The 27,600-nt window shown below is 46.7% G+C and overlaps 1 protein-coding gene across 4 annotated transcripts in view; it reads left to right on the forward strand.

The window, feature by feature from the left end:
* Positions 1-27,600, forward strand: part of SOX5 (SRY-box transcription factor 5) — a 633,967-nt gene that overhangs the window by 430,198 nt on the left and 176,169 nt on the right. For 3 of the 4 annotated variants that reach the window (XM_048499520.1, XM_048499517.1, XM_048499519.1), the window contains exon 7: positions 18,371-18,494. In XM_048499520.1, coding sequence (XP_048355477.1) covers positions 18,371-18,494 — 124 coding nt within the window. The remainder of the gene's footprint in view (positions 1-18,370; positions 18,495-27,600) is intronic. The other variant, XM_048499518.1, reaches the window with a different exon arrangement.

Below are 27,600 nucleotides of genomic sequence, written 5' to 3' on the forward strand. Positions count from 1 at the left end.
GCAGTGCCAAAATTTCAGAGTATCTTTAGGAGACCCTCCTGATGATGCCACCCAGGTTTGGTGAAATTTGGTTCATGGGGGCCAAAGTTATGGGCCCTCAAATGTGTAGCCCCCATCTCCTATTAGCTCCCATTGGAAACAATGAGGGATGGGGGCACCCCCTTTGGGAGTCGATAGCTTTGGATTCCCTGGACCAAACTTCACAAATCCTGGGTGGTATCAGTAAGAGACTCTCCTGATGATACCTCCCAAGTTTGGTGAAGTTTGGTTCAGGATGTCCAAAGTTATGGACCCTCAAAGGTGTAGCCCCTATCTTCTATTAGCTCCCATTGGAAACAATGGAGGATGGGGCCACCCCCTTTGGGAGTCCATAGCTTTGGACCCCCTGGACCAAACTTTACAAAACCTGGGCGTTATCAGTAGGAGACTCTCCTGATGAGATTACCCAGGTTTGGTAAAGTTTGGTTCATGGGAGCCAAAGTTATGGACCCTCAAATGTGTAGCCCCCATCTCCTATTAGCTCCCATTGGAGTGTTTTTTTCAAAAATGTGCATATACAAGCAGGTCCAGGGAAATCCTGTGATGTGGGGTGGTGGGGGTGGTGGGGGGCAGAAACAGGACTGATATGTGTTTTGCAGTTCGGTTGTTAGGAGATCTCGAGGAATCCTGGCTATTTCGGGTGACTATCCCAGGATTAATTGCCAGTGGGAATTCGCCCAATGGCAAACCGCCTCTGCTTACCTTGACATCTCCACCAAGGGCCTCGATGAGTTGACTGGGACTTGACTTTACAGCACGCAGGGAATTTCCTATCACTGTGTACGAAAAGACCAGGAAATCTAATCTATGATATCAGAATCTGCTATAAAATCCATTGTGCCCCCTCCCCCAAGATTGCTCACATGGGATATCTTTTTGTTTTAAAAAAGGATCCGTTATCTTTTAAACATATATATATTTCCTCCTCAAAACCCAAAATCTATTTTTTTATTTTTTTAAAGGAAAGGAAAAATGCATTGAATTGTTGAGGTACTTAATAATAATAATAATAATAATAATAATAATAATAATAATAATAATAATAATAATAATAATAATAATAATAATAATAATAATAATAAAAGTTTAAGGTATCAACTGCTCCACGCTTGTATACATAGCAAGTCCTGCAGCTTCCGAAGAAGTTAGTCAATTAGGTAAACTCCGCCGCCTCCACCCCGCCTGGTCCCCAGGCCCAGCGGCCAAAGATCCCTTTAATTGTTTTAGTCCAAAATTGTGCGCCTGTCGCACAGATGGCTTTCATTAACTGTGGCCACACACAGACACAACTTGTGGCAAGGTAAAATTGTTGCACATTTGCTTTCCTGTATTCTAGGAAAAGAGAGGGGGTGGGCAACGTAGACATATGACCTGGGTTTGTAAGCAGCTGCGTTGTGGGTTTCACGAAGTCGTCTTCAGGGGGAAAAAGAGAAAAGAAAAACCTTACGCTGCACAATATTGTTAAAGCCGGGGTGGACCACATTCGTCCGGGGGCCCCTTGTGGTTTGCGGAGCCCCCTTTTTTGTGGCAGGAGGAGGAGGTGGGACCAGAGGGCAGATAATTTCTGGTCCGCTTTGTCTTCTGGTGTGGTCCCCAGACATTCCTGTGCAATGTTCGTATGCGATTCAGAGGACACCCGGGATTGCTCTTTCTTGGCAGAAGTTAAATAATGAGGACATCAACTTTGTATTTATTGAAGCACTTCTGTGTTGCATTTCTCCCCACTGGGAACCAAACAAAGAAATGCAAAAAGGCAATTTAAATGAACAAACCGATATAGAGTGCAATGTCAACATCTTGCCATGGTCGTGGATCTAATGGACTTGCACTGTGGGCTAAGAACAAAGGGCTAAGAACCCTTTTGTGTCTGCCCTTTAACTTCAGTCGAAACACTTGTTATGTGCCCATGCCAAGGCTTGGGCTGTCATGAAGGAGGGAACAGAATCTCTGCAGAAATCTCTCCCTTAGAAGAAGAAAAGAAGAGTTTGGATTGATAGCCCACCTTTCTCTCTTGTAAGGAGACTCAAGGTGGCTTACAAGCTCCTTTCCCTTCCTCTCCCCACAACAGACACCTTGTGAGGCAGGTGGGGCTGAGAGGGTTCGAGAGAGAACTGTGAGTAGCCCAAGGTCACCCAGCAGGAATGTAGGAGTGCGGAAACACGTCTGGTTCACCAGATACGCCTCTGCCATTTAGGTGGAGGAGTGGGGAATCAAACCCGGATCTCCAGATTAGAATCAACCTGCTCTTAACCACTACACCATGCTGGCAGAGATGCTTTACAAGAGGAAGGGGCTGGTGGTAACCCTTGAAGGTGGTCTTCGGTTTACACAGGCGTAGTCCCACATCACCATCCCTGTGTGATTTATTTGGAATTGTGCCACCTCTCAGGACTGATGATCTGGCATCTAGTGGTGGTTGAGTTGGGAGGAAAGCAGAAGGGGATGGAAGACGGGAGTGGAGTTCTCAGCCTGTGCTTGAGTTAATCAGCTGACACGCGGTCAGGTCCATCCCTAGCTTGTCTCCTCAGCAGTACTCTCTGGTCATTCTGCTGAGGTGACACTGAAGAAAACTGAAGTATTCATTCATTGAATACTTCATTGAAAATTTATTGAAAATGCTGGGGCATTCATTGAAAATGCTGGATAGCTTTAAAAAGGGCTTGGACAGATTTATGGAGGAGAAGTCGATCTATGGCTACCAATCTTGATCCTCCTTGATCTCAGATTGCAAATGCCTTAGCAGACCAGGTGCTCAGGAGCAGCAGCAGCAGAAGGCCATTGCTTTCACATCCTGCACGTGAGCTCCCAAAGGCACCTGGTGGGCCACTGCGAGTAGCAGAGAGCTGGACTAGATGGACTCTGGTCTGATCCAGCTGGCTTGTTCTTATGTTCTTATGTTCTTATTAAGTGTATTCCGGTGTGTTCCTGCATTGCAAGGGGGTAGACTTGATGGCCCTTGGGGTCTCTTCCAACTCTATGATTCTATGATCTCCCTCCTCTGCCAAGCAGCCATGGGGACACAGAGGACAAGATGTCAGTGGTCATAGCAAGGAAGCCCTTTATACCAAATGGCATCTAAAACACACTGGGAATTAAGGCAGCAGAGAAGGGAGAGGAAGGAGAGGCAATGTGCCCGTGCCTAGGCCTAGTTGCAGTGGCGTAGTGGTTAAGAGCAGGTGCATTCTAATCTGGAGGAACCAGGTTTGATCCCACACTCTGCTGCTTGAGCTGTGGAGGTTTATCTGGGGGAATTCAGATTAGCCTGTGAACTCCCACGCATGCCATCTGGGTGACCTTGGGCTAGTCACAGTTCTTCTGAGCTCTCTCAGTCCCACCCACCTCAGAGGGTGTTTATTATGAGGGGAGAAGGGAAAGGAGTTTGTAAGCCCCCTTGAGTCTCCTTACAGGAGAGAAAGGGGGGATATAAATCCAACTTCTTCTTCTTCTTCTTCTTCTTCTTCTTCTTCCTCCTCCTCCTCCTCCTCCTCCTCCTCCTCCTCCTCCTCCTCCTCTTCTTCTTCTTCTTCTTCTTCTTCTTCTTCTTCTTCTTCTTCTTCTTCTTCTTCTTCTTCTTCTTCTTCTTCTTCTTCTTCTTCTTCTTCTTTCAGTTGAGGAGTAATGGAATCAGAACCAGTTAGACATGGTTCTAAAGCTACTTATGTCTTAAGACCCCAATCAGTGATCCAAATAACTACGATCCATCCAACAATTGACCTTTGCAGTGGATATATAGTAGCTGAACATGTTTAAATTAGTTTATCCAAGCATTGAAGTATAAGGAGCCCCATGGTGCAGAGCAATAAGCTGCTGTACTGCAGTCAAAGTTCTGCTCATGACCTGAGTTCGATCCCGAAGGAGGTCAATTTCAGGTAGCCGGCTCATGATTGACTTAGCCTTCCATCCTTCAGAGGTCATTAAAGTGAGTATCCAGATTCCTGGGGGTAAAGTCCAGATAACTGGAGAAGGCGATGGGAAATCACTCCGTAAACAGGGTCTGTCTGGTAAACGTCAGGATGTGACTTCACCCACTGGCGCAGTAATGACCCAGTGCTTGTGCAGGGGTCTACCTCTCCACTTTACCTGGGGCGTAAAAATGCAAATTGAATGTAAAATAACCTTCACTCATTTGAAGGATTAATCCCTCCCTGTACATTTTTGCTGTAGAGATATGTATGAGGCTGCAGCCAAGAGAAGCAGATCTTTATAGCTCCAGAAGTGTTTGCTGGATTTCCCAGGCAAGCATCCCACAGATTTTCAGCAAGCTGTTCAGCAGCTGTGTCTGCAGGATGGGCATCTGCCTGGTATGTTATGTTCTGAAGTATTTCTTCCTTCACGAGCATTGGTAAACGTAGCTAAGTAGATTCCCTAATTTGTCTCTGATATGGGAGGGGGGGAACCCATCAGATGATGTTGAGCCCATCCAACCAGCATGATACTTTAAGACTGAATTTCCAGGTGTGGCGAACGGTGAGTCAGTCCTATGGAACTCAGTCAGGCCCCTGAGATGCCATCCAATCCAGGACGTGTCTTATTAAAAGGACTGGGTAGCAGAAGCTGAGCACCTTTCTCTTCCTGAGAGCCTTGGCCGGTCAGAGTAGACTAAATGTAGCCAGGTAGACCCATAGTTTGACTCGGTACAAGATCACTTCATATATTCATATGGTGGAATGTGCCAACCTGTGGCAGCCAATGTATGGTGACCCCATAGGGTTTTTGTGGTAGGGAGCAGCAGTGGCATAGTGGTTAAGAGCAGGTGCATTCTAATCTGGAGGAACCGGGTTTGATTCCCCGCTCTGCTGCTTGAGCTGTGGAGGCTTATCTGGGGAATTCAGATTAGCCTGTACACTCCCACAAATGCCAGCTGGGTGACCTTGAGCTAGTCGCAGCTCTATGGAGCTCTCTCAGCCCCACCCACCTCACAGGGTGTTTGTTGTGAGGAGGGGAAAGGCAAGGAGATTTTAAGCCCCTTTGAGTCTCCTACAGGAGAGAAAGGGGGGATATAAATCCAAACTACTACTACTACTACTACTCTTCCTCTTCTTCTTCTTCCTCCTCCTCCTCCTCCTCTTCTCCTTCTTCTTCTTCTCCTTCTCCTTCTCCTACTTCTTCTTCTTCTTCTCCTTCTCCTTCTCCTTCTCCTTCTCCTTCTCCTTCTTCTTCTTCTTCTTCTCCTTCTTCTTCTTCTTCTTCTTCTTCTTCTTCTTCTTCTTCTTCTTCTTCTTCTTCTTCTTCTTCTTCTTCTTCTTCTTCTTCTTCTTCTTCTTCTTCTTCTTCTTCGGTCCCAGCATAGTAACCCTAGACTTTATTGAAGGTCCCACATCCAAATACCAACTATGGCCGTCCCTGCTTTGCTGCCAACGTCTGATGAGATTATTTTTTGCGTATATTTTGAGATATTTGCGTAACTGTTCCTCAGGTCATGGTGCAAGTCTTTGAGAGCTGTGCCCAGCTGGGATCTAGGCCCTGTTAGCATTTCATGGGAAAGAAAAGTCCTATTTCTTTCCTCACAGGAAGCCAGTGTTACATTCAATTTGTGAAGCCTCCATGATTTATGATGAAAACAGAGGACTAAATTAATTTTGGCCACGTTTTGCTTGCTCCTCGGACACACGCACTGAAAATCTTTCTCTTGATAAGCGAGCGAGTAATTAAGAGTCTTCTACCGATAGAGATGAATAAGCTAATAATGCAAGTCTTGTAGTCATTCATTTTAATTAACCGAGGAGGACGTGGAAGTCCCCCTAAAGAGTGGAGTGACGCTGGAAGCCGGAGAAGATAAAATCAAGGGTAACAGCACCTTTGTGTAGGACAATAGATCTTGTGAATAAGTGGCACTCTTTCCAGGCTGTAAGCTTGTACGGTTAACCAAAATTGTTGAGTAATTGTTCTGTGGTCGAGAACAAAATGCTGAATTAAACTGTTCCCAGCACAATAATTGTGTGATTACAGCATTTATGTTGCTGGCCAAAAGGAACAGTCATTAGGTTTGGAAGACTTACCAAAACCACAGGCACACACACAAAAAAATGCAAATTGCATGTAAATTATCCTCTAATACCTATAGCAGCTTAGAAATGGAGCTAGAAGTGCAATCGCTGTAAAGACCAGTAATCTGGAAGGAAGAGAAGAAGAAAAAACAGTCATACATTCCAAGAGCTGTTTAAGTTCCCGAAAGAAAACGTCGGTTATCAAAAGAGTTTTAAACTTTCATTACGGTGGATTGGCTTCTGATTTTTGCCTGCACTGTCACATGCTTTTCACCCATGTGCGTGTGCGTGGTTGTGTTTTTATTCCCTTCCCTGTTTTATTGACATCCCCCCGCCCCCCATAACCATGCCGATCAGACATTGTTTGAGAGTACTAAACTGGAATTTACTCCCACTTGGAGCTGGATTCCGGTCGGAGCCAAATTCAAAGCCACCTCCTGGAGACAGGCGTCAAACGTCGTGAATTGGTTGCCCAGATCCAGTGATAAAACAATCGAGAGATGTGAGATGACAATTTGCCTTGTTTTCATTTCTCAAAAAAAACCCCCAAAGATAATTTCTCCTAACAGCGTGTTAGTCCTGCTTGAAAGAGCGATGGAAAGGAACTCTTTGCCCGATTGTTCCCCTTTGTGCTTTTGAATTTCGGCTGTTCCCAACAGGGATTGGAGGAGGAGGGGGAGGAGGAGGAGGAGGAGGAGGAGGAGACAGTGAGAATAATAGACCCAAACCGGGAGGAGGGGGGGATTGAAGCAGCCCTTCATTTGGTGCTTGCAATTAAAAGCAGTTGCAAATAATGGCGTTTTTCCAGCTAATAACCTGATTTGCACTGCGAGGGGGGCGGGGGGGGGGGGAGAAGGTAGCCAGATCCCTAAACCCTGTTATTTGCACCTGCAATTGGCCGCATCCAAATTTGTCTGCTGTTCCGATTTTTTAATTTTTATTTTTTTTTACATAAATGAAATTACTTGGCTGGAGTGTGTTGAAAAATTCGTTCCAAGCTCTTGAGTACGTCCGCTGGACATCTGGCCAGAGCAGTTTGGCCTGAGACATTTAGAACAGTTTTATTTGTTTATGCTTGCCGTTGAAATTATTTAAGTCGACTTTTACCTCGCCCTTCCTGGGGTGGTATGCTAAGTGTACTCCTCCTTCACTGTAACCTCACAACAGCCTTATGAAGTAGTTTTTGCTTTTAAGGTTTCCTGCTACTGTGGCTGGCATCCACAGAGACATGCCATGGTAAGATGTGCATACGGAAAAGGCCTTAGTTGTGACCTTCCACCCAGTCCGGGGTTGGGGTGCATTTCCTGCTGGCATTTCCGGCTGGCATAAGTGGAACCTTTAGGCCCATGCCACTCTGCGGGCAGCCGGCTCTGGTGTAGCCAGCGTGGTGTAGTGGTTAAGAGCAGGTAGATTCTAATCTGCAGAACCGGGTTTGATTCCCCACTCCTGCACTTTGATTCCCCACTCCTCCACTTGAGTGGCGGAGGCTTATCTGGTGAACCAAATGTGTTTCCGCACTCCTACGTGCCTGCTGGGTGACCTTGGATTAGTCACAGTTCTTCGGAACTCTCTCAGCCTCACCTACCTCACAGGGTGTCTGTTGTGGGGAGAGGAAGGGAAAGGAGCTTGTAAGCCACCTTGGGTCTCCTTACAGGAGAGAAAGGTGGGATACAAATCCAAACTCCTCCTCCTTCTCCTCCTCCTCCTCCTCTTCCTCTTCCTCTTCCTCTTCCTCTTCCTCTTCTTCTTCTTCTTCTTCTTCTTGATTTTGGTGCCTCCCCGCATTACCCAGAAGCCATTTGGGGGTGCTACAGCAGAGTTGCTCTCCCTGGCTGCCTCAACCTCAGGATTGGGCTGTCAAAGCCCTAAGTGATTTCAGACCAGTTTCGCTCAAGGACCGTTTCTTCTTTTTGCACCTACCATTGATCTTAGGATTAGACCAGTATTCCACATACCCTGATTGACAGAGAAGGGACAGGTGAATCTTTCAGCAATTTCGGCTGTGGCATTCTGTCGTCCTGGAAATCTTGCCTCCATCCTCATTTCCACCGTTTTTGTTAAGGCAAGTTCAGAAGGTATTTGGGGCAAGAGAAGCGTTAGGTTTTCCTGTCCTTCTGGTGGTTCTTTGCCATTGGGGGGGGGGGAATGGGTTGTCTGTTTATTGGGTTGCTAACTTTCATCTGTTTGAGGTTTCATATTTTCAGGTCTCATAAATGCACCTCCCCAGTAAATATTGAAAACCAAGGTTGGATTCTTATGATCAGGGTTTTCGACTTGTTTCCTTAATTTTTTATTTTTTTATTTTTATTTATTTATTTATTTATATTAGTTAGTTAGATTTTTATACTGCCCTATCCCAAAAGAGCTCAGTTTATTTATTTATTAGTTAGATTTTTATACTGCCCTATCCCAAAAGGGCTCGATGAAAACTGAAACCAATGAAAACCGAGGCAAACTTTTCCATAGGATTCAATGTAAATCCAATTAATCTGTTCTAGGCACTCCAAAAAACATACCAAAACCACATTTTTTTGGTGAATAAACATAGTGTTTAATGCTGAAAACAGTAACAAACAATCACAGTAGAACCAGCTTCAGAGCCAGTGGATCAATGTCGCACCAGCAAGCTGTCCAAAGAGGTCTCTTTCTGACGCCTCTTTAAGATTTGTCTGAAATGGGGCAAGACATTGTCATTAAACAAGTTGCAGACACGGCCTGCAACAGCTTTGTCCGGATGATTTTTCTCCACAAAACCCCTGCACCTGACTGCAAATTGATGAAAACCGAGGCAAATCGATGCAAACCGAGACAAATTTTTCACTGAAAAAAATCAATGAAAACCGAAACCGATGAAAACCGAAGGCAATGAAAACCAAGGTTCCACTGTACTCGTATGATGCAGAGATGCCCACCATGCTTTTTCAAGAACACAACTCCAGATCTCTCCTGGATCTGTGGGCCTCATTGTATGTATCTTTGAATTTCACTCCAAACTGAGTTGGAGCACTTCACGTAAGATTAAAGCATCCCCTGCCTTCCCGATGTACTCATCTCCCCCCCTTTCCCCCTAGATGGATGGATATCATTTAAAGTGAGTGATTTGCCGTCGACTTTTCTTTGTGTTCGTGCCAAGGCGTTGCACGGAAAAGGGTGTTAGCTTTGAATTGCTGCCCACCGCGTACAGCTTGATAACCTCTCATTCTTGCCCACCCGCCTACACGTTAATTAAAGCAAACACTGCTATCTTAACGAGATAACTACTTGTCAAAAAAAAGATACTAAAAGAAGAGAAAAGGAAGCCTATTTTTTTTAAAAAAAACATTAAACCCGGCAGAACAGCATTAGTGAGATCTTTTGCTGAAGCATCTAATAGTTTTATCCTTAGATATAATTGTCCAAGCAGCAGTGGTATAGGAGGTTAAGAGCTCGCAGATGTATCTACAATCTTGGAGGAAACTGGGTTCGATCTCCCATCACGGGCTACGTCACCGCCTCTCGAGCTGTGGAGGCTTATCTGGGGAATTCAGATTAGCCTGTACACTCCCACACACGCCAGCTGGGTGACCTTGAGCTAGTCACAGCTTCTCGGAGCTCTCTCAGCCCCACCTACCTCACAGGGTGTTTGTTGTGAGGGGGGAGGGGCAAGGAGATTGCAAACCCCTTTGAGTCTCCTGCAGGAGAGAAAGGGGGGATATAAATCCAAACTCCTAAGGATGAATCGCATGGCAAAGATTGACTGCCAGCCAATCACCACGAGGAATGTGTGGCAAAGACTCACTGCCAGCCAATTGCGGCACGTTCCGTCAGGTCTTGGCGTTCCAGTCCCCTGCTGGCCTTCCCCCCTCCCAGAAGAAGCACCCTCCTGCCTGCCCCGGCACCAGCCCACCCATTCCCTTCTGTCCCCCACCCCCCAAAGAATGAGCAGGACCTGGCGGGAAGCAGGGAGGGGGCAGAGAGGCCCCAACCTGCCCGTTCTGTATTTCCCAGGGCCTGCACGTACTGGAAGTGATGTCATCACTTCGCTGGCAGTGCAGGGACACTCTGGTATTTGGGCAGAAACTCAACGTTGCTAGTACTCATTTAGGGACATAAACAAAGGCAGCAAGATCCATTGGGGGGGGGGTGGTCATGTTTTTTCCCCTTTCTTCCCCCCTCAGTGAGGAAGAATGTCCGGGAAGGTTCAGCCTCTGACATTCACCTTGTGTAAATATTTTATTTATTTTTTAAATTTTAAAGTACTTTATTAAATAATAATCAGCTGTACATATCCATTCATCAATTAATTATAAACAATCATGCATTGTCTAACATAGAGTTTATGCATAACATAAAAAGGGAGCATTTAATAGTTATCTAATATATTCGATTCATATATCATTTTCCTTAATTAATCAAAAGCTCCTTCCCTCCCATTTCCCTCCCTCCTTCCCTTCCCTCCTCCCACCCCACCCGTTCACCCTCCCCGTTGACTTCCCCTCAATCTACTTAATATAATTCTTGCTATTAATGACAATTATTCTAATCTATTAAATATGACTTAACAAAGATATTATAAATATGTCTTCTCTAGACATCAGTTCCTTAAAGCCTAAATATAAAGATTCAGATGCACTTAATATATAACTGGAGAGATTTCGATGTTGTATTTGTTTGATTGGTAAATTGTCCATGTAAATATTGTATTGATCATGTTAAGGCTGTAGACTTACCAGGCATCTTAGGAACTCAAGAAGTATTTAACTGGGCATCTCCCTGCCATTGAAGCCTGAGAAATTATCCCACAAGTTATCCAGTGAGAAGGGAGAGAAAGCGCCTACAGGTGTGAACAGGTAGCTTCACACCTGTTTTTCTTTTTGGCGACAAATGATTAATCAGGTTGGCTGTCATTTCGGCGCTCCACAAAAAAGCCAGAGCTGATCAGTTGCCGCATTAAGAAAACATCTGGAAACTGAAAACACCTGTAAGGCAGGGATCTCCAACCTATTGCCCTCCAGATGTTCATTGTTCCATCTGGCGGGGCTGATGGGAATCGTAGTCTATGAACATCTGAAGGGCCATGGGTTGGAGACCCCTACTGTAAGGAAATGTCAGTTATCAATGGCAAAGATCAGAGACATTTTTATACTCCTCTTCCTCCAGAAGAGTGACATAAGAACATAAAGAGCCTACTGGATCAGACCAGAGTCCATCTAGTCCAGCACTCTGCTACTCGCAGTGGTCCACCAGGTGCCTTTGGGAGCTCACATGCAGGATGTGAAAGCAATGGCCTTCTGCTTCTGCTGCTCCTGAGCACCTGGTCTCCTAAGGCATTTGCAATCTCAGATCAAGGAGGATCAAGATCGGTAGCCGTAGATCGACTTCTCCTCCATAAATCTGTCCAAGCCCTTTTTAAAGCTATCCAGGTGAGTGGCCATCACCATCTCCTGTGGCAGCATATTCCAAACACCAATCACGCGCTGCGTGAAAAATGTTTCCTTTTATTAGTCCTAATTCTTCCCACCAGCATTTTCAATGTATGCCCCCTGGTTCTAGTATTGTGAGAAAGAGAGAAAAATGTCTCTCTGTCGACATTTTCTACCCCATGCATAATTTTATTTGACATTACACAAGGATTCACACTCATCGTATTACGTATGTGTTTATTTATTTAAAACATTTATTAGCCCCTTACAATGTAATTAAAGCAACAAGTTATTATTTTTAAGCATAAGAGACCACAATTTTTAAATTCCAATTAGGACTGCCAATAAATTAAAAAGACTGAATTAGTCCAACGCAGTACTACATTAAAGAGTCAACTGCCTCCTTAAAACTGAAAGTGAGGAGGTCGTTCTATGATCCGGGGGCTGCCACCAAAAAGCCCTCTCTGGGGTGCCCACGCCATGAGCTTCTGTGATTGGTGAGGCTGACAACTTGCCGGAGAAGAACTCCAAACAGGTGGAGTCAGTTGTGGTCTGTGCGCTATAGTCTGGAAGCTTTCCACCAGCAGCTCATGTAACGCTGCACAATCGCAGCGTGGCTGGAAAGCTAAAAATATGTTGATGGACTAAAAGACACTATTATTAACTGATACCGCAGTGATTAGACTCCAGTGTGTATTGGATGTTGATCACTTACCTGTAGAAAAAGTAGGAAAACACAGAAAAGGGCTCAGGGAGGCAAACAACATCACAAAACTCTATTACAATCAAAACAACAATAAATACATTAAAACAATTCATACAATACACGTGACTTAAACAATCCCAAGATGGCGACTTTCAGACCCCAGTTTATCCCCCTTCCCGCCAGGAAGCCAAAATGTAGATGTCAGTCTGGCTGGCCTCCAGAAAAAGCCCGGCGGAATAGCTCCATCTTACAGGCCCTATGACACCATTCAAGTCCCACAGGGCCCTGATCTCAGTCGAGAGCATGTTCCACCAGGTAGAGGCCAGGACTGAAAAGGCCCTGGCCCTTGTCAAGGCCAGCCAGATAGTTTTTGGGCTAGGGATTACCAAAAGGTTCTCCTCTGAAGAACGTGCTCAAAAACGTGCTCAGCAGAGGGTCTCTGAGCTTCCTGCCCATCCCTTGCCAATGCCTTGGAGTTTTCACCAGTGGTGTAGCACCAATGGGACAGAGGGGCAATGCCCAGAGAACAAGGGTGCACGGGGCAGGGGCAGGCAGGGGTGCAGGGCGCACGCGTGCCCTGGCACAGTTTCCCCCCCGCTCCACCCCTAATTTTCACTCACTTAAAGCAGGATCTGTGCCTTGCCAACGCCATCTCCAAGGCACTGTACAGTAAAGGCACCCCAGTGTATTGGAGTCTTCTGCTCTATTTTGCAGGGTTGACCTCAATTTCTCCAGCTGGGCATATAATAATCTTTCTGGTCTGACCCGTTTATCCAGATTCTCAGTATGTCCTCCTCCCACCTGCCTGTCTTTCCCCCTAACTACATTGGGCTTGCCAACCTCCAGTTGAGGCATGGAGAACTCCTGTGACTCCAGCTGACCTGCAGACTGCCCTTCTTCACCTGGACAAAATGGCTGCTCTGGAGGGCAGACTTTCTATACCCTCCTTCCCCGCTCCAAACAGTGCCCTCCTCAGGCTCTACCCTTAAATCTCCAGGGATTTTCAACCCCGGATCCTAAGCCATCCTACAAACTATCAAATGAGGGTCATATAGTTATTGGTTGGAGGGATATATTTGGCAGATTGGAAGGAGGGAAAGCCATTTGTCGTCAACGTGATTTTCCGGACCAGGAGCTAAAAAAGGTTTCATCTCCCAAACGAAGGAGGGGGACTAAATTTTGCATCTTTTTTCCACACCTGTAGCCTAGCAACAAATCTGAGGCAAAACAAACCTTGTTGCATTAAAAAAAAATAGCAACAGCATTTAGGGCCAGTCCAGCCAGGACGGGCATTCTGTTTCCATTGTCTCCTCCCGTAATATTTTGATAACAATGAAAATTACCTTAGCGCTTGTTTACTTTCGAGAGGAAATGGGACTCAAGTATTAAAGCATTCCCTCTACCTACGTTCCAGCTTGGAATGAAAATTGCATTGTTTTGACTGAGTTATTTCAGTCACCATGTAAACCGCCCTCACCTTTTCGACGGTCCGCACCTCCGTTTCTTAGCCGCGTTTTGTCATCTGAAGCCGGAGAGGCTGTGAGAACAAAAAAAACAAAACCAAAAAAATCCCTTTTTCTTTGTTTTCCTACAAGAGGTGGGGAACTTGCGAGCGAAAAATGTGATAATACTCCCTTTACCCCCCCTTTCTCTTTCTCTTTTCTTTTCTCTCTCTCCCTTTTTGAAAACTTGTTTTCTCAGTGGCTCCCTTCCCAAATGGGAGCACACTGGTACAATGCATTGGGTGGGTGTAGCCAGAAGTCACTTCAAATCAAGTGCAGGCTTGTGCGTTACCTTGTGGGCTTGGCAAACGCTCCGTGTGTGTGCCTTTGTGTGTGTGTGTGTGTTGCTTTAGTTTATATTAGCCCGGAGGGCAGAGTTAACACTTGAAATAGGACAAGAGTATTTGCAGTCATCAGAGAACTTTCGAGTCAGCTTCAATAACATCATTCCGGTTTTTTTGTATGATTTTTTTTTGTTGGCAGCGAACCCTTCAGTGGAACCATCTGTCTCTCTATTAGTGTTTTTGAATTCTGTTTTGAAGCTTCTCTGCCTGGCAAAGTCACTTTCATCCTTGGTACTCAGGTTTTATTTTTTTCCCAAAGTTTCATGGCTTCCTGCCGAAGAATACGATTGCAAAAATTCCACTCGGCTGTTCATTTTTGTTCTGAAAGGAGAGAATGGAGTTTCTTTGTCGTCTTTTTTTTTAAAAAAAGAACATCAGATTGAGACAGGAATGGGATTATTCTACGGCGGTTGAGTTGGGGGGCGAGCGTTCACCCCAAAAAAAGGCTTTCTGAGAAACATAGCCTACCTATTTTGGATCTGGGAGATAAGCAAAAATGTTCTCCTGTTCAGAGGGAGGAGAGGAAACATTGCTCATACTCAGATTTGGCTTATAGGATAGTGAAATCTAACTGCTGAAATATTCCAACCAATCAGGGATCATATCGCCGGTATGGGATTCCCAGGCTGCGTTATCCCTGATTGTTTGGGCCATCACCTAATCATGCTATGATCCCTGATGGCTTGAATCAAGAAAAGTCCTTTTTGCGGAGGGGGGGATGGCATCAAAGGAACTGCTAAGAGACGCAACCAAAAAGAATGAAATAGTGTAACAACTGTAAAGTTTGGCGGGTCTTTTGGAATATGTTTCGGAGCCTTTAAAACTCTCCTCGTATTGAAAATGTCACTTCAAAGATTCGTGTCCATATTTAGGACAAACGGAGAGCAAAGGGTAATGCGCTGGTTAACTAGATGAGAATAATAGCAAGTACGTCGATGAAATGACAGAAGTCAGCAGCGTTGGCCTGGCGGAACAATTTTCTATTTGTACTTACAAGCCCAAATCCATCATGTACAGAAAAAATAAAGATTGATCAGGTTATAAAAGTACTTATAACGATCTCCTGTTTTCTCTACGCCAGATATCAACCCTTAAACGTTCACCACTTGGCCGTTAAACGCCAAAATACAATTAAAATTTTAGCATTATTACTGATGAAGTCACACTTTCTCCATTGGATCTCATTTTAACAGGCATTTACCTTCAAACCCACTGGTGTTTCTTCCGGTTTTGCTTCTGTTTCTAGTAAGGGTTACCCATTGTCCATAAATTGTCTATTGCACAGGTGTCAAACTCGTGGCCCTCCAGATGTTATGGACTACAGTTCCCATCATCCCCTGCCAGCATGCTATGGTCTATTGGATCTTATTTCAATAATTCTTAACCTTCAAGCTGGCTGTGTTGGGAAATTGTGGTGAAGTCCTGCTTTCGCTAAGAGCGAGGAAGAGGGGATGAGGTAGCTCTACTGCAGGGGTGTTGAATTTGCGGCCCTCCGGATACGCATAAACTACACCCTAATTTCAGTCCCTCCCAAATATGAGCATATCATTATAGTGGCGCGGGCTGAGGAGCTTGGAGGAACATGTAGTTCATGAACATCTGGAGGGCCGCAAGTTCAACACCTGTGCTCTACTGGATCATCCTCAACACCATATGTGGAAATCTAGGCAGCATTACTCTGCTTCTTTTGGGTCATCTCGCTGGGCATGGCGTGACACGGCAGGCCCTTCTGTAAATCCACCGGGCGGGACTCGGCTCAATAGGCAGACCATGGCCTAATTCTCATTTCTGGGCTCAACAGCAAGTGCCCCTGGAATGGAAGAACACTGTTCCAGAGGCGCTGCACACACAGCTGCCACCTCTACATCGAGGCAGCACCGTGCTTTTTCCTCCTACCTGGCGGAGAAGCGCTGTTTCCCTGCCTTGCTCAATGAGCGAGGCTTTTGGGAAACAGTATTTCCCAGCCGGCGCTGTGCAAATGGCACCGGGTTGAATACACCTCTTTTAGGCGCCTCCTGCTTTCCCCACACTTACCTTCCCTCCCTGCGGAGCTCTGCAGGTAATGAGGAGACATGCCCATGCTGCCCTTCGATCCCCGGGGAGCTCCACAGGGAGAGAAGATAAGTGTGGGGAAACGCAACGGAGGCACCTACATAGGCCGCGGCCAATCTGGGGCCGCTTGCGCCTCAACGTGTGAACGGCCTTGGGGTGTAAGGCTGAACACACTCAAACAAAGCAGCTTAAAAAAGAAGAACTTTATTGATACATGTTGCCCTAGGTCACAGGTGTCAAATTTGCAGCCCTCCAGATGTTATGAACTACAGTTTCCATCATCCCCTGCCAGCATGATGCTGTCAGGGGATGATGGGAACTGTAGTCCATAACATCTGGAGGGCCACGAGTTTGACACCTATGCCCTAGGTCAGTGGTGGCGAACCTATGGCACAGGTGCCAGAGGTGGCACTCAGAGCCCTCTCTGTGGGCACGCGCAAACAGAGTGCCCCCTCCACACATCTAGGCTGGCCTGGGCCACTGGGCTCTATTATTAGCATTAAACCTAAGACCTAGTTTTGGGGAAGCAGTGTAGGTTACCCTGTTAAGCGCTTTTAAACCCCACTGATTTTCATGCGAAGAACTAAAGTGCGATCCTTTACCTAGGAGTAAGCTCGGTTGCTGGCAATGGGGCTTGCTTCTGAGTCAACCCTCCTAGGGTCGTAATTCACCCGTTGGAAGAGTTGCACGGTTGCTTCAAAGCAAATCCACCGACTACCACCAAGCTGACTCCCGAGTAACGCACGCCTCGGAGCCAATCGTTTTTCTAAACTAAAACCTCAGTATTCGGGTTAAATTGCCACGTGGGCACGTTGCGATAAATAAGTGGGTTTTGGGTTGCAATTTGGGCACTCGGTCTCGAAAAGGTTCGCCATCACTGCCCTAGGTACAGGGTGCTGGAACTGAGGATTCTTGCCCTCAGTTCCAGTATTTAAACTGTATACAAAAGCAGACAGCAACCAATCAGCCTTTCCCCTCCTCCCAGCTCCCATTGGTTCTGAAGCTCGGGTGGGATGTAGCTTCTCAGTTTGTTTTCCCGCACTTTTTGGGGAAAAGGCAGGAACCGGTGAATGTTGGGAGTTGCAGTCCTGACACGGGGGCCACACCGGCGCCATATATGTGTGGAACAAGCCCATCTGTCAGCAAAACAATTTTTTCCCTACTATCCGGTCAGAACCTTTCTGCCCGTAATTTATGCCCATTATCACGGGTCCTATCCAGTGGTGGGATTCAGCCGGTTCGCCCCACTTCGGCAGAACCGGTTGTTATAATGGTTCTTGTAAACAACTTGTGGTTAAACTATTTGAATCCCACCATTGGTCCTATCCTCTGCGGCCAAAAGGAACAGCACCCCGCACTCCTCTAAGTAACAGCCGTTCAGCTGCTTAAAGAGAGCAATCATATCCCCCTCCCCAATTTCCTCTTCTCGAGACTGAACATTCCTGAGACCCTCAGCCTTTCCTCCACTCCATTCTGTCCACATCCCTCTTGAAGTGGGGCCTCCAGAACTATACACAGTACTCCTGAGGAGGCCTAACGAATGCAGTGTACAGCGGGACTATGACATCTTGCGTTTGACACTGCATCACACCGGCTGCTCATATTTAACTTGCTGTCCACCCATACAGGAGATTCACAAGCCCTGGTGGTCTAAAATATGAGCCCCCAACATTATGTCAGTGGGTACTGTGGCACCCGTAGGCACTTTTCTAGGCAGCCACCCAGTGTTTTTAGAAATTTGAGGGTGGCGGCTTTTGCCCAGGAAGACTTTTGATGGGCCCTTGGACATTGATGGGCTGTGCATATTTTAAACAAATGTCACTTCGACAACAACTGCTACTACATTGCAAGGTTTTCACTGTGTGTCTGACAGTAATGTGCAGCAGATGTTGTATGGCTGGCTACGCCTTTGGTGGCAGCCATTTTGTGCCTGTGCCCACCATGTTTTTGTTGGCATTCCAGATAGCCCACAGGCTCAAAAAGGTTGGAGCCACTTCGGCTACCTTGTGTGGCTAGCAGGCTGCGACTGGCTTCATGGTTGCAAAACTGTTCTGGATTCGATCGTGGAAAATCACATTCGAGAGCATTTGCATTCCTCTCCACGGAAAGGGAGCTCCACACGTGGAAAATAACGAGGGTACGGAGCTCCCTTGGCAATGAAGCAAAGCCTTTCTGTGCTTGCTGGAGCTCCGCATATGTATTGGAAGAGCAGCGGGTTGTGTTACTGAAATGATTGTTTTAGAATAGGGGCAGGTTGTCCTTTGTGTCCCCAGATTACCACAACATAACGTTAAGGAGCAGCCATGATTCCCGTTTTGATTGTCCTTCTCTCGTTCAGCAGGTCCAAGGTCAGCTGCCGCCATTAATGATTCCAGTGTTCCCTCCAGACCAGCGGACTCTCGCCGCAGCTGCCCAGCAAGGATTCCTCCTCCCTCCGGGTTTCAGCTACAAAGCAGGCTGCAGTAAGTCTACTTGCGATTTTGTTTTCCAAGCTGGGTTGTGTGCTGAGGAGGCCGAGTTTCGGAGTGGGTTGGCAAGAGCCCATCTATACTCGGTATCCAAACTGAGGCAAGAAACATCTGTTTCAACGTTGTTTCAAAAAGCAGTGCAAAAGAAAAATTAATAAATATTTTCCATCTTAGCTGTGAGCATCAACAGAATCGTGTTCGAGTAGAAATGAAAGTGTGAAGGGGGAGGCATTATTAGATGTTTCTGCTGCCCACCGCATCTGCATTACGCCACAGGTTTCATCTTACTCGGCAGGACGGTTGGGGAACGCTCAGTATCACGAGAGGATTCTTTTAGATTTCTGCTTGACGTACTTAACCTGCAGCAGTGGCGTAGGAGGTTAAGAGCTCGTGTATCTAATCTGGAGGAGCCAGGTTTGATTCCCAGCTCTGCCTCCTGAGCTGTGGAGGCTTATCTGGGGAATTCAGATTAGCCTGTGCACTCCCACACATGCCTACTGGGTGACCTTGGGCTAGTCACAGCTTCTCGGAGCTCTCTCAGCCTCACCTACCTCACAGGGTGTTTGTTGTGAGGGGGGAAGGGCAAGGAGATTGTCAGCCCCTTTGAGTCTCCTGCAGGAGAGAAAGGGGGGATATAAATCCAAACTCTTCTTCTTCTCTTATTGAAAGTGACAAGGGGTATTTCTAGGAATGAACGGAAACTCTGTGGTAAAACCATAGAGGAAAACCTGATGGTAAAACCATAGAGGAAAATCCCATAGAGTTTCCAGCAATTCCTAGATGTCCTTACCAACAGTTCTTATTGGAAATGACAAAGGGTAGTTCTAGGAATTACCAGAAACTCTGTGGTAAAACCATAGAGAAACTCTGTGGTAAAACCATAGAGTTAAAATACCATAGGCAGTGGCGGGCAACAAGACCTGTGGGTGGGGGATTCGTTGGCCCCTTGGGGCTTCACAACCCTGCACTTTATACATTGGCAACCTCCACATGATGTAAACTCTCAGTTGAACATGATCATGCACTTGGAGCCAACCGAAGCTGCGTGAAGGTCCCTGGGTCTTTTTATATGAATGGGCACTTGAATTAATGGGGCCAAGGAAGTGAGGCCAGAATTCTGACTCCTTCCTCTTCAATTTTGACCCTGCAGCATAGCAAGGTGACTGCATGGGACCCAGATAGCCTCCAGCACAGCGTTGCTCTTAGAATCCTACATCTTCAAGACCATTGGTTTGTTTCCTTCGTTTATACACTGGGGATTCAGCACTACTCGCAATATTCTCCTCTCCTCCATTTTATCCAGGGGTCTTCAAACTACGGCCCTCCAGATGTTCATGGACTACAGTTCCCATCAGCCCCTGCCAGCATGGCCAAGTGGTAGGGCTCATGGGAATTGTAGTCTATGAACATCTAGAGGGCCATAGTTTGAAGACCCCTGATTTTTTCCTTACAAGAATTCTGTGAGGTAGATTAGGCTGAGTTTATGTGACTGACTCAAAGTCATCCAGCGAGCCTCCGTGGCAGAGCGGGGGTTTCGAACCTGGGCTTCAGAGATCCCAGTCTGACACTGTAACCACTACACCACAGTAATATATGTGAAGTACATTGGTTAGCCCTGTAAATGAGCTTTATAAGTGATACGAGCTACTTTTGAGTCTGTTGGCCCCTAAGAGACAAATAAGTTTTTCAGGGTATAAGATACCTGGCAAAGAGAGCTGTGACTCATAAAATTTTCTACTTCGAAAATGTTCTTGGTCTCTAAGGTGCTGCTGGACTTGAATCCAGGGCTTCTTCTGTAAGCCAACAAAGCCACCATCTGAAAGTATATATTGTAAGAACTGTGCTTTCTATTCACCGTGTTTCAGAGCTGAGAATGTACATTATTTTAATGGGAGTTCGGCCTCCCACTTTGTAAAAGACAGACTGGCTGAATCCAACAACTTGTTAGTTGAAGAATATGTAAGCAAGCAATAAAACTGTAACATCGGGTACCGTGTAACTGTGCAAAATCAAGAAAAGCCATTGTACCTAGACTGCTTGAAAATTAACAAGAACGATGTTCTAGTGAAAGTGCTTTAATATACCGTGCGCCAGAGCACTAGTGGGTAATTGGTCATAGAGGTTACTATTATTCAGAGGTGGGATCCAGCAGGTTCTCACAAGTTCCTGAGAGTAGGTTGCTAATTATTTGTGTGTGCCGAGAGGGGGTTACTAATTGGTGATTTTGCCACGTGATTTTTGCCTTAGTTACGCCCCTCCTCTCAGCAGTAGTGCGCAGAACTTGAAGCAGTCTAGCAGGAGGTGCACCGGCATGTGTGGCAGCCTGCGCCTGCGTGCATTCGTTTCCCACCCAAGGACCGGCACAGCGGCTGCGTCCTTGCCACAGCCCCGCCCAGGAATGCCCCGCCCCGGAATGCCCGGCCACGCCCCCATCATGCCCCGCCCAGCTTAATTGGCGCTTCGCCACAGTTTGAATCCCACCACCATGGGAACCTGTTACTAAAATTTTTGGATCCCACCACTGGTCATAGAGGTTACTATTATTGCTTCGAGGCAGGCAGAACTCACATGGTGCATTGCGGAGAAGTAGCCACTGGAAGACTCAACTGGACATTCTGAATGTCTTAGCTTGATGAGACTGGTGTGATACATTGTGCTGTTCCCACCATAAGTAATCCTGTGCATTGTTACTGCAACTAAATTCTTTTCACCCTCATCGTGACAAACGAAGACAGGAAAGGTCGGGTCGCCCACTCCGGGTTAGAAATTCTGAGAGGGGAAGAAGAAGAAGAAGAGTTTGGATTTATACTCCCCCCCTTTTTCTCCTGTAAGGAGACTCAAAGGGGCTTACAATCTCCTTTCCCTCCGCCCACCACAACAAACACCCTGTGAGGTAGGTGGGGCTGAGAGAGCTCCAAAGACTGTGACTAGCCCAAGGTCACCCAGTTGGCGTGTGTTGGAGGTCACAGGCTAATCTGGTTCACCGGATAAGCCTCCACAGCTCAAGTGGCAGAGCGGAGAATCAAACCCGGTTCTCCAGGTGAGAGTGCACCTGCTCTTAACCACTATGCCACCCTGGAGGGGAGAGACCTCAGCAGGGTACAACGCCGTAAAGTCCACCTTCAAAGCTGCCGTTTCTCCAGGAGAGCTGATCTCTGTAATCTGGCCATCAGCTGTCATTACAAGAGATCTCCAAACCCCACCTGGAGGTCTGTAATAATAACTGCACCAACTGCTCAAAACTCAATTATAATGTATTATTCTTAATTAATGATTATTTTGCCAGATAACACTCTCTGCATATTATTTAACCATTCATTTACAAAATCAACCCTCTTTTATGAATTAGACCCCTTCTGCCCATGCAGAATAATCCACTTTCAATCCACTTTCAATGCATTTTGCAGCTGGATTTTACTGTGCGGAAGAGCAAAATCCACTTGCAAACAATTGTGAAAGTGTATTGTCGAAGGCTTTCACGGCTGGATTTAACTGGTTCTGGTGGGCTTTCTGGGCTGTGTGGCCGTGGTTTGGTGGATCTTGCTCCTAACGTTTCACCTGCATCTGTGGCTGGCATCTTCAGAGGTGTATCACAGGGAAAAGTCTGTTTCACACCGTAAACACCTCTTGGTGATACACTTCTGAAGACGCCAGCCACAGATGCAGGTGAAACATTAGGAATAAGATCCACCAGACCACGGCCACAGAGCCTGGAAAACCCACCAGAAAGTGGATTGAAAGTGCATTATTCTGCATGTGTGGAAGGGGCACTAATGCAGAATGTAGCAGACAAGTTTTCCTGTGCTTATTGGCCGTTTCTGCACGGTGTCGATGGGGGTTGGGTCAGCCACGCCGACCCAACCCCCCTGGGACCGTTCGCATGAACAGTCCCAGAAACAACCAGGACGACGGCACCGCGGAGCGCCATTGCCCGGCCGACCCAGCGTGTCTCTGCCGTCTGGCACGTCGCCGAGGCCTGGAGACACGCCCCCCGGCCCTGCGCGACTGCTCCAGCGTCGCAGGGCAGGGGGGCGTGTCCCCAGGCCTCGGCGACGCGCCGGATGGCCAGAGACAAGGTAAGTGAAGGGTGGGGGGGAAGGGCACCTTGGAGCCGCTGCCATTCGCACGGCAGTGGCTCCAAGCCGCCATTTTCCGAAAACCTCGCTCCCCGAGCGAGGTCGGAAAACGGCAGCTTCGAAGCAGCTGCGCCCCCTGTGCGAATGGCTCCCTGGGGACGGCGTTTTTGCCGTCCCCAGGGTGCCATAAACCGCCCATGCGGAAAGGACCATTCAGTGGAGAGGGTCCTGAAGAAACATATAGTACCAGCAACTGCTGCATAAAGAAATAGTATTGGGAAATTATTAACAGTGAGACTGTGGGGCCAAACAAAGTCCTTGTGACCAGGTCGACCCAACCCAGGAGTCTTCCAGCTCTGCAACACTTCCATGTTTGCTATTTTAAAAGGAGAGGTTTATAAGTTGTTAACCTCTGTAAAAAATTAGTTTAGAGGTTTTTAAGTTGTTACTTCTGTTACTTCTGTAAACAAGTATGCCACCGATTTTGGAAACAAATGATTAAATGATACGCAGAGGCTGTTATCTGGCAAAAGAGTCCTTCCTTAAGAAGAATACATTATAATTGAATTTTGAGGCCATCGATGCAGTTGTTGCGACATATCTCTACAGGTGTACCTGCCCACCAGGTATATTTTCACCCACCTGGAGTTTGGCACCTCTAAGAGAAGGAGATGCGTACATTTCATTTTTTCCCCGTAAACATAAACTGAAAATGTGGCGCTAAGGATATTGAAAGGCGTAAAACCCCAAACAAATAGATTGGATGCCTTTGAAGTGACATGCCTCTCTTGTTACCAAAAGCAGACGTCGTCCGAAATGCCCCACCCCTCCCCTTCCCAAATCTTAACACTGTTACAAGGGAACTCACTCCCTCTCCAGCTCAAACAGCCTGTTCTCTCTTTAATGAAGAGCCTTCATTTGCCCTTTTTTAAACAAGTAACTTCCAAACAACAGGCAAGTCCCGTTACTCTCAACGGGAGTTCTGCGCATAGATCAAGGGTAGCATATGCCACTCAATTTATGAGCTAAGAGAAGCCATGAAAATCTTTATTGCCGTCTAAGGTTGAAAACTGTGGCTGATTCATCCTTGGAAACTTTGCTCTCGAAGGATTCCCCTTTGAGTGTGAGTGTGTGTGTGTGTGTGTGTGTTGGGCAATTTTATTTCAGCTTTATATAGAACCTTTGTGTGTTTCTATCACCAAAGCTTATTGAGAAAGTCCGGCTGGGGTTGGGGTTGGGGTTGGGGGCGGGATCCGAAATGTCTTCATTTCAACAAATAGATTTATCTTCATCCTGGGTTTCATAAAACTGGTTTCATTCATTTCCGCTTATCTAACTCCTTTGACATGAGTTTCCTATCTAGCTATCTGAAGCCCTCTTGTTCTTTCTGTGGTTCCTCTGTTTGGCTTTATTATGTTCGCCTCAGTGTATCATTGAGTCGCTCATGAATTCAGCAATTGTTTTTCGTTTTGTTTTTGTGAGTGAGTGTGTGTGTGTGTGTGTGTGTGTGTGAGAGAGAGAGAGAGAGAGAGAGAGAGAACGCTCCGTTCACCGAAGGAGCCCGCTGAATTCATTTCCAAGGCAAAACGGGCTAAGCCGGAGAAAAGTCTGTCCTGATGGGCTAATCTTTGAGGTTGAACGTTTCCCTGTTTGAACGTCATAAACATCACGGAGAAAGAATCATAGAGCACTTTGCTTCGGCAAACAGGAAATGTGTAAAGATCACCAAAGGTTGGGGGGGGGGGACATGGGGAGATCACACGGACAAGAGCTCTACTTTCCAGTTAAACTAAAAACTACCATTTTCAATAGGTGAGTAATTTCCCTCACAAAGACATAATGCGTTAATATTCTGGCTACAGTCATTCTTTTCCCTGGCTGCTGCTACGTTGGGCCATTTTCCCCCCGCTTGACTTCTTCCTCCTTAGCCACATGAGTGAGCTCAGCCAATCAGAGATCACACAGGATGGTCTTTCCAATGGCGGTCATAGCTGGCTACGTGATGATGTTTTGGAGAGCAAGCGAAGGCTATGGCAAGTGAGGGCAAGAATACCTATTATGGCAAGTGAGGGCAAGAATACCTATTATGGCAAGTGAGGGCAAGAATAACTGTTAGGGAGCATCTTTCCAAGGAGTACCTGAAAAGGGCAGCGGCTTTTCAGCGTTGCCAAAAAGACCTTTGTGATTGATATTTCCTCACAGGCAGCACAGGACAATTAGGTGCATTATGAAGAGCACTCTTGTTGCTTTTAGGTGAGCAAATCCACACCCCAAGTCAGTGACAGAGAACCTTTTTGAGACCGAGTGCCCAAATCGCAACCCAAAACCCACTTATTTATCACAAAGTGCCAACACGGCAATTTCACCCGAATACTGAGGTTTTAGTTTAGAAAAAACGGTTGGCTCCAAGGCGTGCATTACTGAGGAGTAAGCTTGGTGGTAGTCGGTGGCTTTGCTTTGAAGCAACCGTGCAACTCTTCCAACGGGTGAATCACGACCCTAGGAGGGTTTATTATTATTATTTATTATTTTATTATTTATTTAATTTAATATACCGCCTCATCCCCAGAGGGCTCTGGGCGGTGCACAACATAAAACCATATATAAAATCATCATATACAACGGCCATAAATACAATTAAAACAACTATTGTTTCCCAAGATAGGCATCTCACGAAGACCTCATTTAACTTAACTTAATCCTCCGAAAGAAGGAGGGGGGAGGCAATGGGTCTCGATGATATTAAGAACCCATTGAATGGAGGAGGGGGGTAGTACACTCAGCGGCTGGTCTCTCCAAAGGCCCGGTGGAACAACTCAGTCTTACATGCCCTGCGGAAATCGCCAAGGTCCCGCAGGGCCCGGACAGCTGGAGGGAGAGTGTTCCACCAGGCAGGGGCCAGGGCCGTAAAGTTTACTCAGAAGCAAGCCCCATTGCCAGCAACCGAGCTTACTCCCAGGTAAAGGATCACACTTTAGTTCTTTGCATGAAAATCAGCAGGGTTTAACAGCGCTTAACAGGGTTACCTACACTGCTTCCCCAAAACTAGGTCTTAGGTTTAATGCTAATAATCAAGCCCAGCAGCCCAGGCCAGCCTAGATGTCGGGGGGGCACTCTATTTGCGCGTGCCAACAGAGGGGGCTCTGAGTGCCACCTCTGGCACCCGTGCCATAGGTTAGCCCCCACTGCCCCAAGTAGTGGCTTTCTGTGGTACGCACATAACTGCACGGCAAGGCAATCCGTATTTTCTTCTTTCTTCATTGTCCAACTTTCACACTCCTACATAGAAGTAGGGCATGAATTGACTTCATCTTGGTCGCCAGTGACACATCCTTCCATTCAAGAACCTTTTCCTCCTTCCACGTGGCTTCCCTTTCCAGTCTCAAACGTCTTCTGATTTCTTGGCTGCAGTCTGGCTTCCGGCTGACGACGGAGCAAAGGAATGGAAAATCTTGAACAATTTCAATTTCCTTATTGTTCGCCTTAAAGTTGAGCCATTCCCCAGTAGTCGTTGCTTTTGTCTTCTTCATGTTCAGCTGTAGCCTCCTTCAGGACTTTCTGCTTTGACAATGGCTGCATGTCCATTATGGGGACTTCTGGCGGTGTATCCAGTGCCCCTCCTCAAACAAGGGATGCCGTGATTCACACCACAGAACATGTAACCGAAAGCTGTGCTGAATATCCACACAGCTATATTCACAGGCCCGGAAAAGGTCAAGAACGCATCCCATTAAATATCTCTGGCAGATTCAGTTAATCCTATGTTTAACACAGTGTGACACCGGGCGCGCACATGCGTTGGTTGTTCAGCTGCGAGTTGTCTTTCAGTGGCACGGCAGCTGGGAAGCCCATCCTATCCCTTGGGATCATGTGACATCGCACATTTTTGACACCTCACACATGAAAAACAAATTCAGTTTCCCAGTACCCGTAAGAATGGTGCATCAGGGAGACCACAGCAGTTCTTGGCCAAACTTTCCCAGCCATGTTGCAATCACAGGGTGATGTAAATTTTTGCTTTTTGTATGAACCCAACCACCCCGCCCCCAGCCCTAATAGCTTAGACCAGTGGTGGCAAACATTTGGCACTCCAGATGTTATGGAATATCATTGGCCATGCTGGAAGGGGCTGTTGGGAATTGTAGTCCATGATATCTGGAGTGCCAAAGGTTCACCACCACGGGCTTAGAGCATAGGTGTCAAACTCGCGCCCCTCCAGATGTTATGGACTACAGTTCCCATCATCCCCTGCCAGCATGATGCTGGCAGGGGATGATGGGAACTGTAGTCCATAACATCTGGAGGGGCGCGAGTTTGACACCTGTGGCTTAGACTAATCTGAGCTTACCAGAGCTTGGATGCTAAGTGGAGTCAACTATGGTCAACGTTTGGACGGGAGACCACGAAGGAAGAGGTGGAGTTTGGATTCATATCCCACCTTTCTCTTCTGTAAGGAGACTCCAGGTGGCTTACAAGCTCCTTTCCCTTTCTCTCCCCATAACAGACACTTTACGAGGCAGGTGGGGCTGAGAGAGTTCAGAGAGAACTGTGACTAGCCCAAGGTCACCCAGCAGGAATGTACGAGTGCGGAAACACATCTGGTTCACCAGATAAGCCTCTGCCACTCAGGTAGAGGAGTGGGGAATCAAACCTGGTAGACACCTTGTGTGGTAGGTGGGGCTGAGAAAGTTCTGAGAGAACCATTGCTGGCCCAAGTAGGCTTCATGTGGCGGAAGCAAACCCAATTCTCCAGATTAGAGTTCGCCACTCTTAACCACTACACCAACGGTTCTCAACCTGGGCGTCAGGACCCCTTTGGGGGTCGAACGACCCTTTCACAGGGTTGCCTAAGACTCTCTGCATCAGAGTTCTCCATCTGTAAAATGGATAAATGTTAAGGTTGGGGGTCACCACAACATGAGGAACTGTATTAAAGGGTCGCAGCATTAGGAAGGTTGAGAACCACTGACTACACCATTCTGATTCTTAAGTGGAACTTTATGGGTCACCAAGGGTCAGCTGCG

The sequence above is a fragment of the Sphaerodactylus townsendi genome, linkage group LG06, assembly GCF_021028975.2.
Source record: "Sphaerodactylus townsendi isolate TG3544 linkage group LG06, MPM_Stown_v2.3, whole genome shotgun sequence".
In the NCBI taxonomy this organism is placed as follows: Eukaryota; Metazoa; Chordata; class Lepidosauria; order Squamata; family Sphaerodactylidae; genus Sphaerodactylus; species Sphaerodactylus townsendi.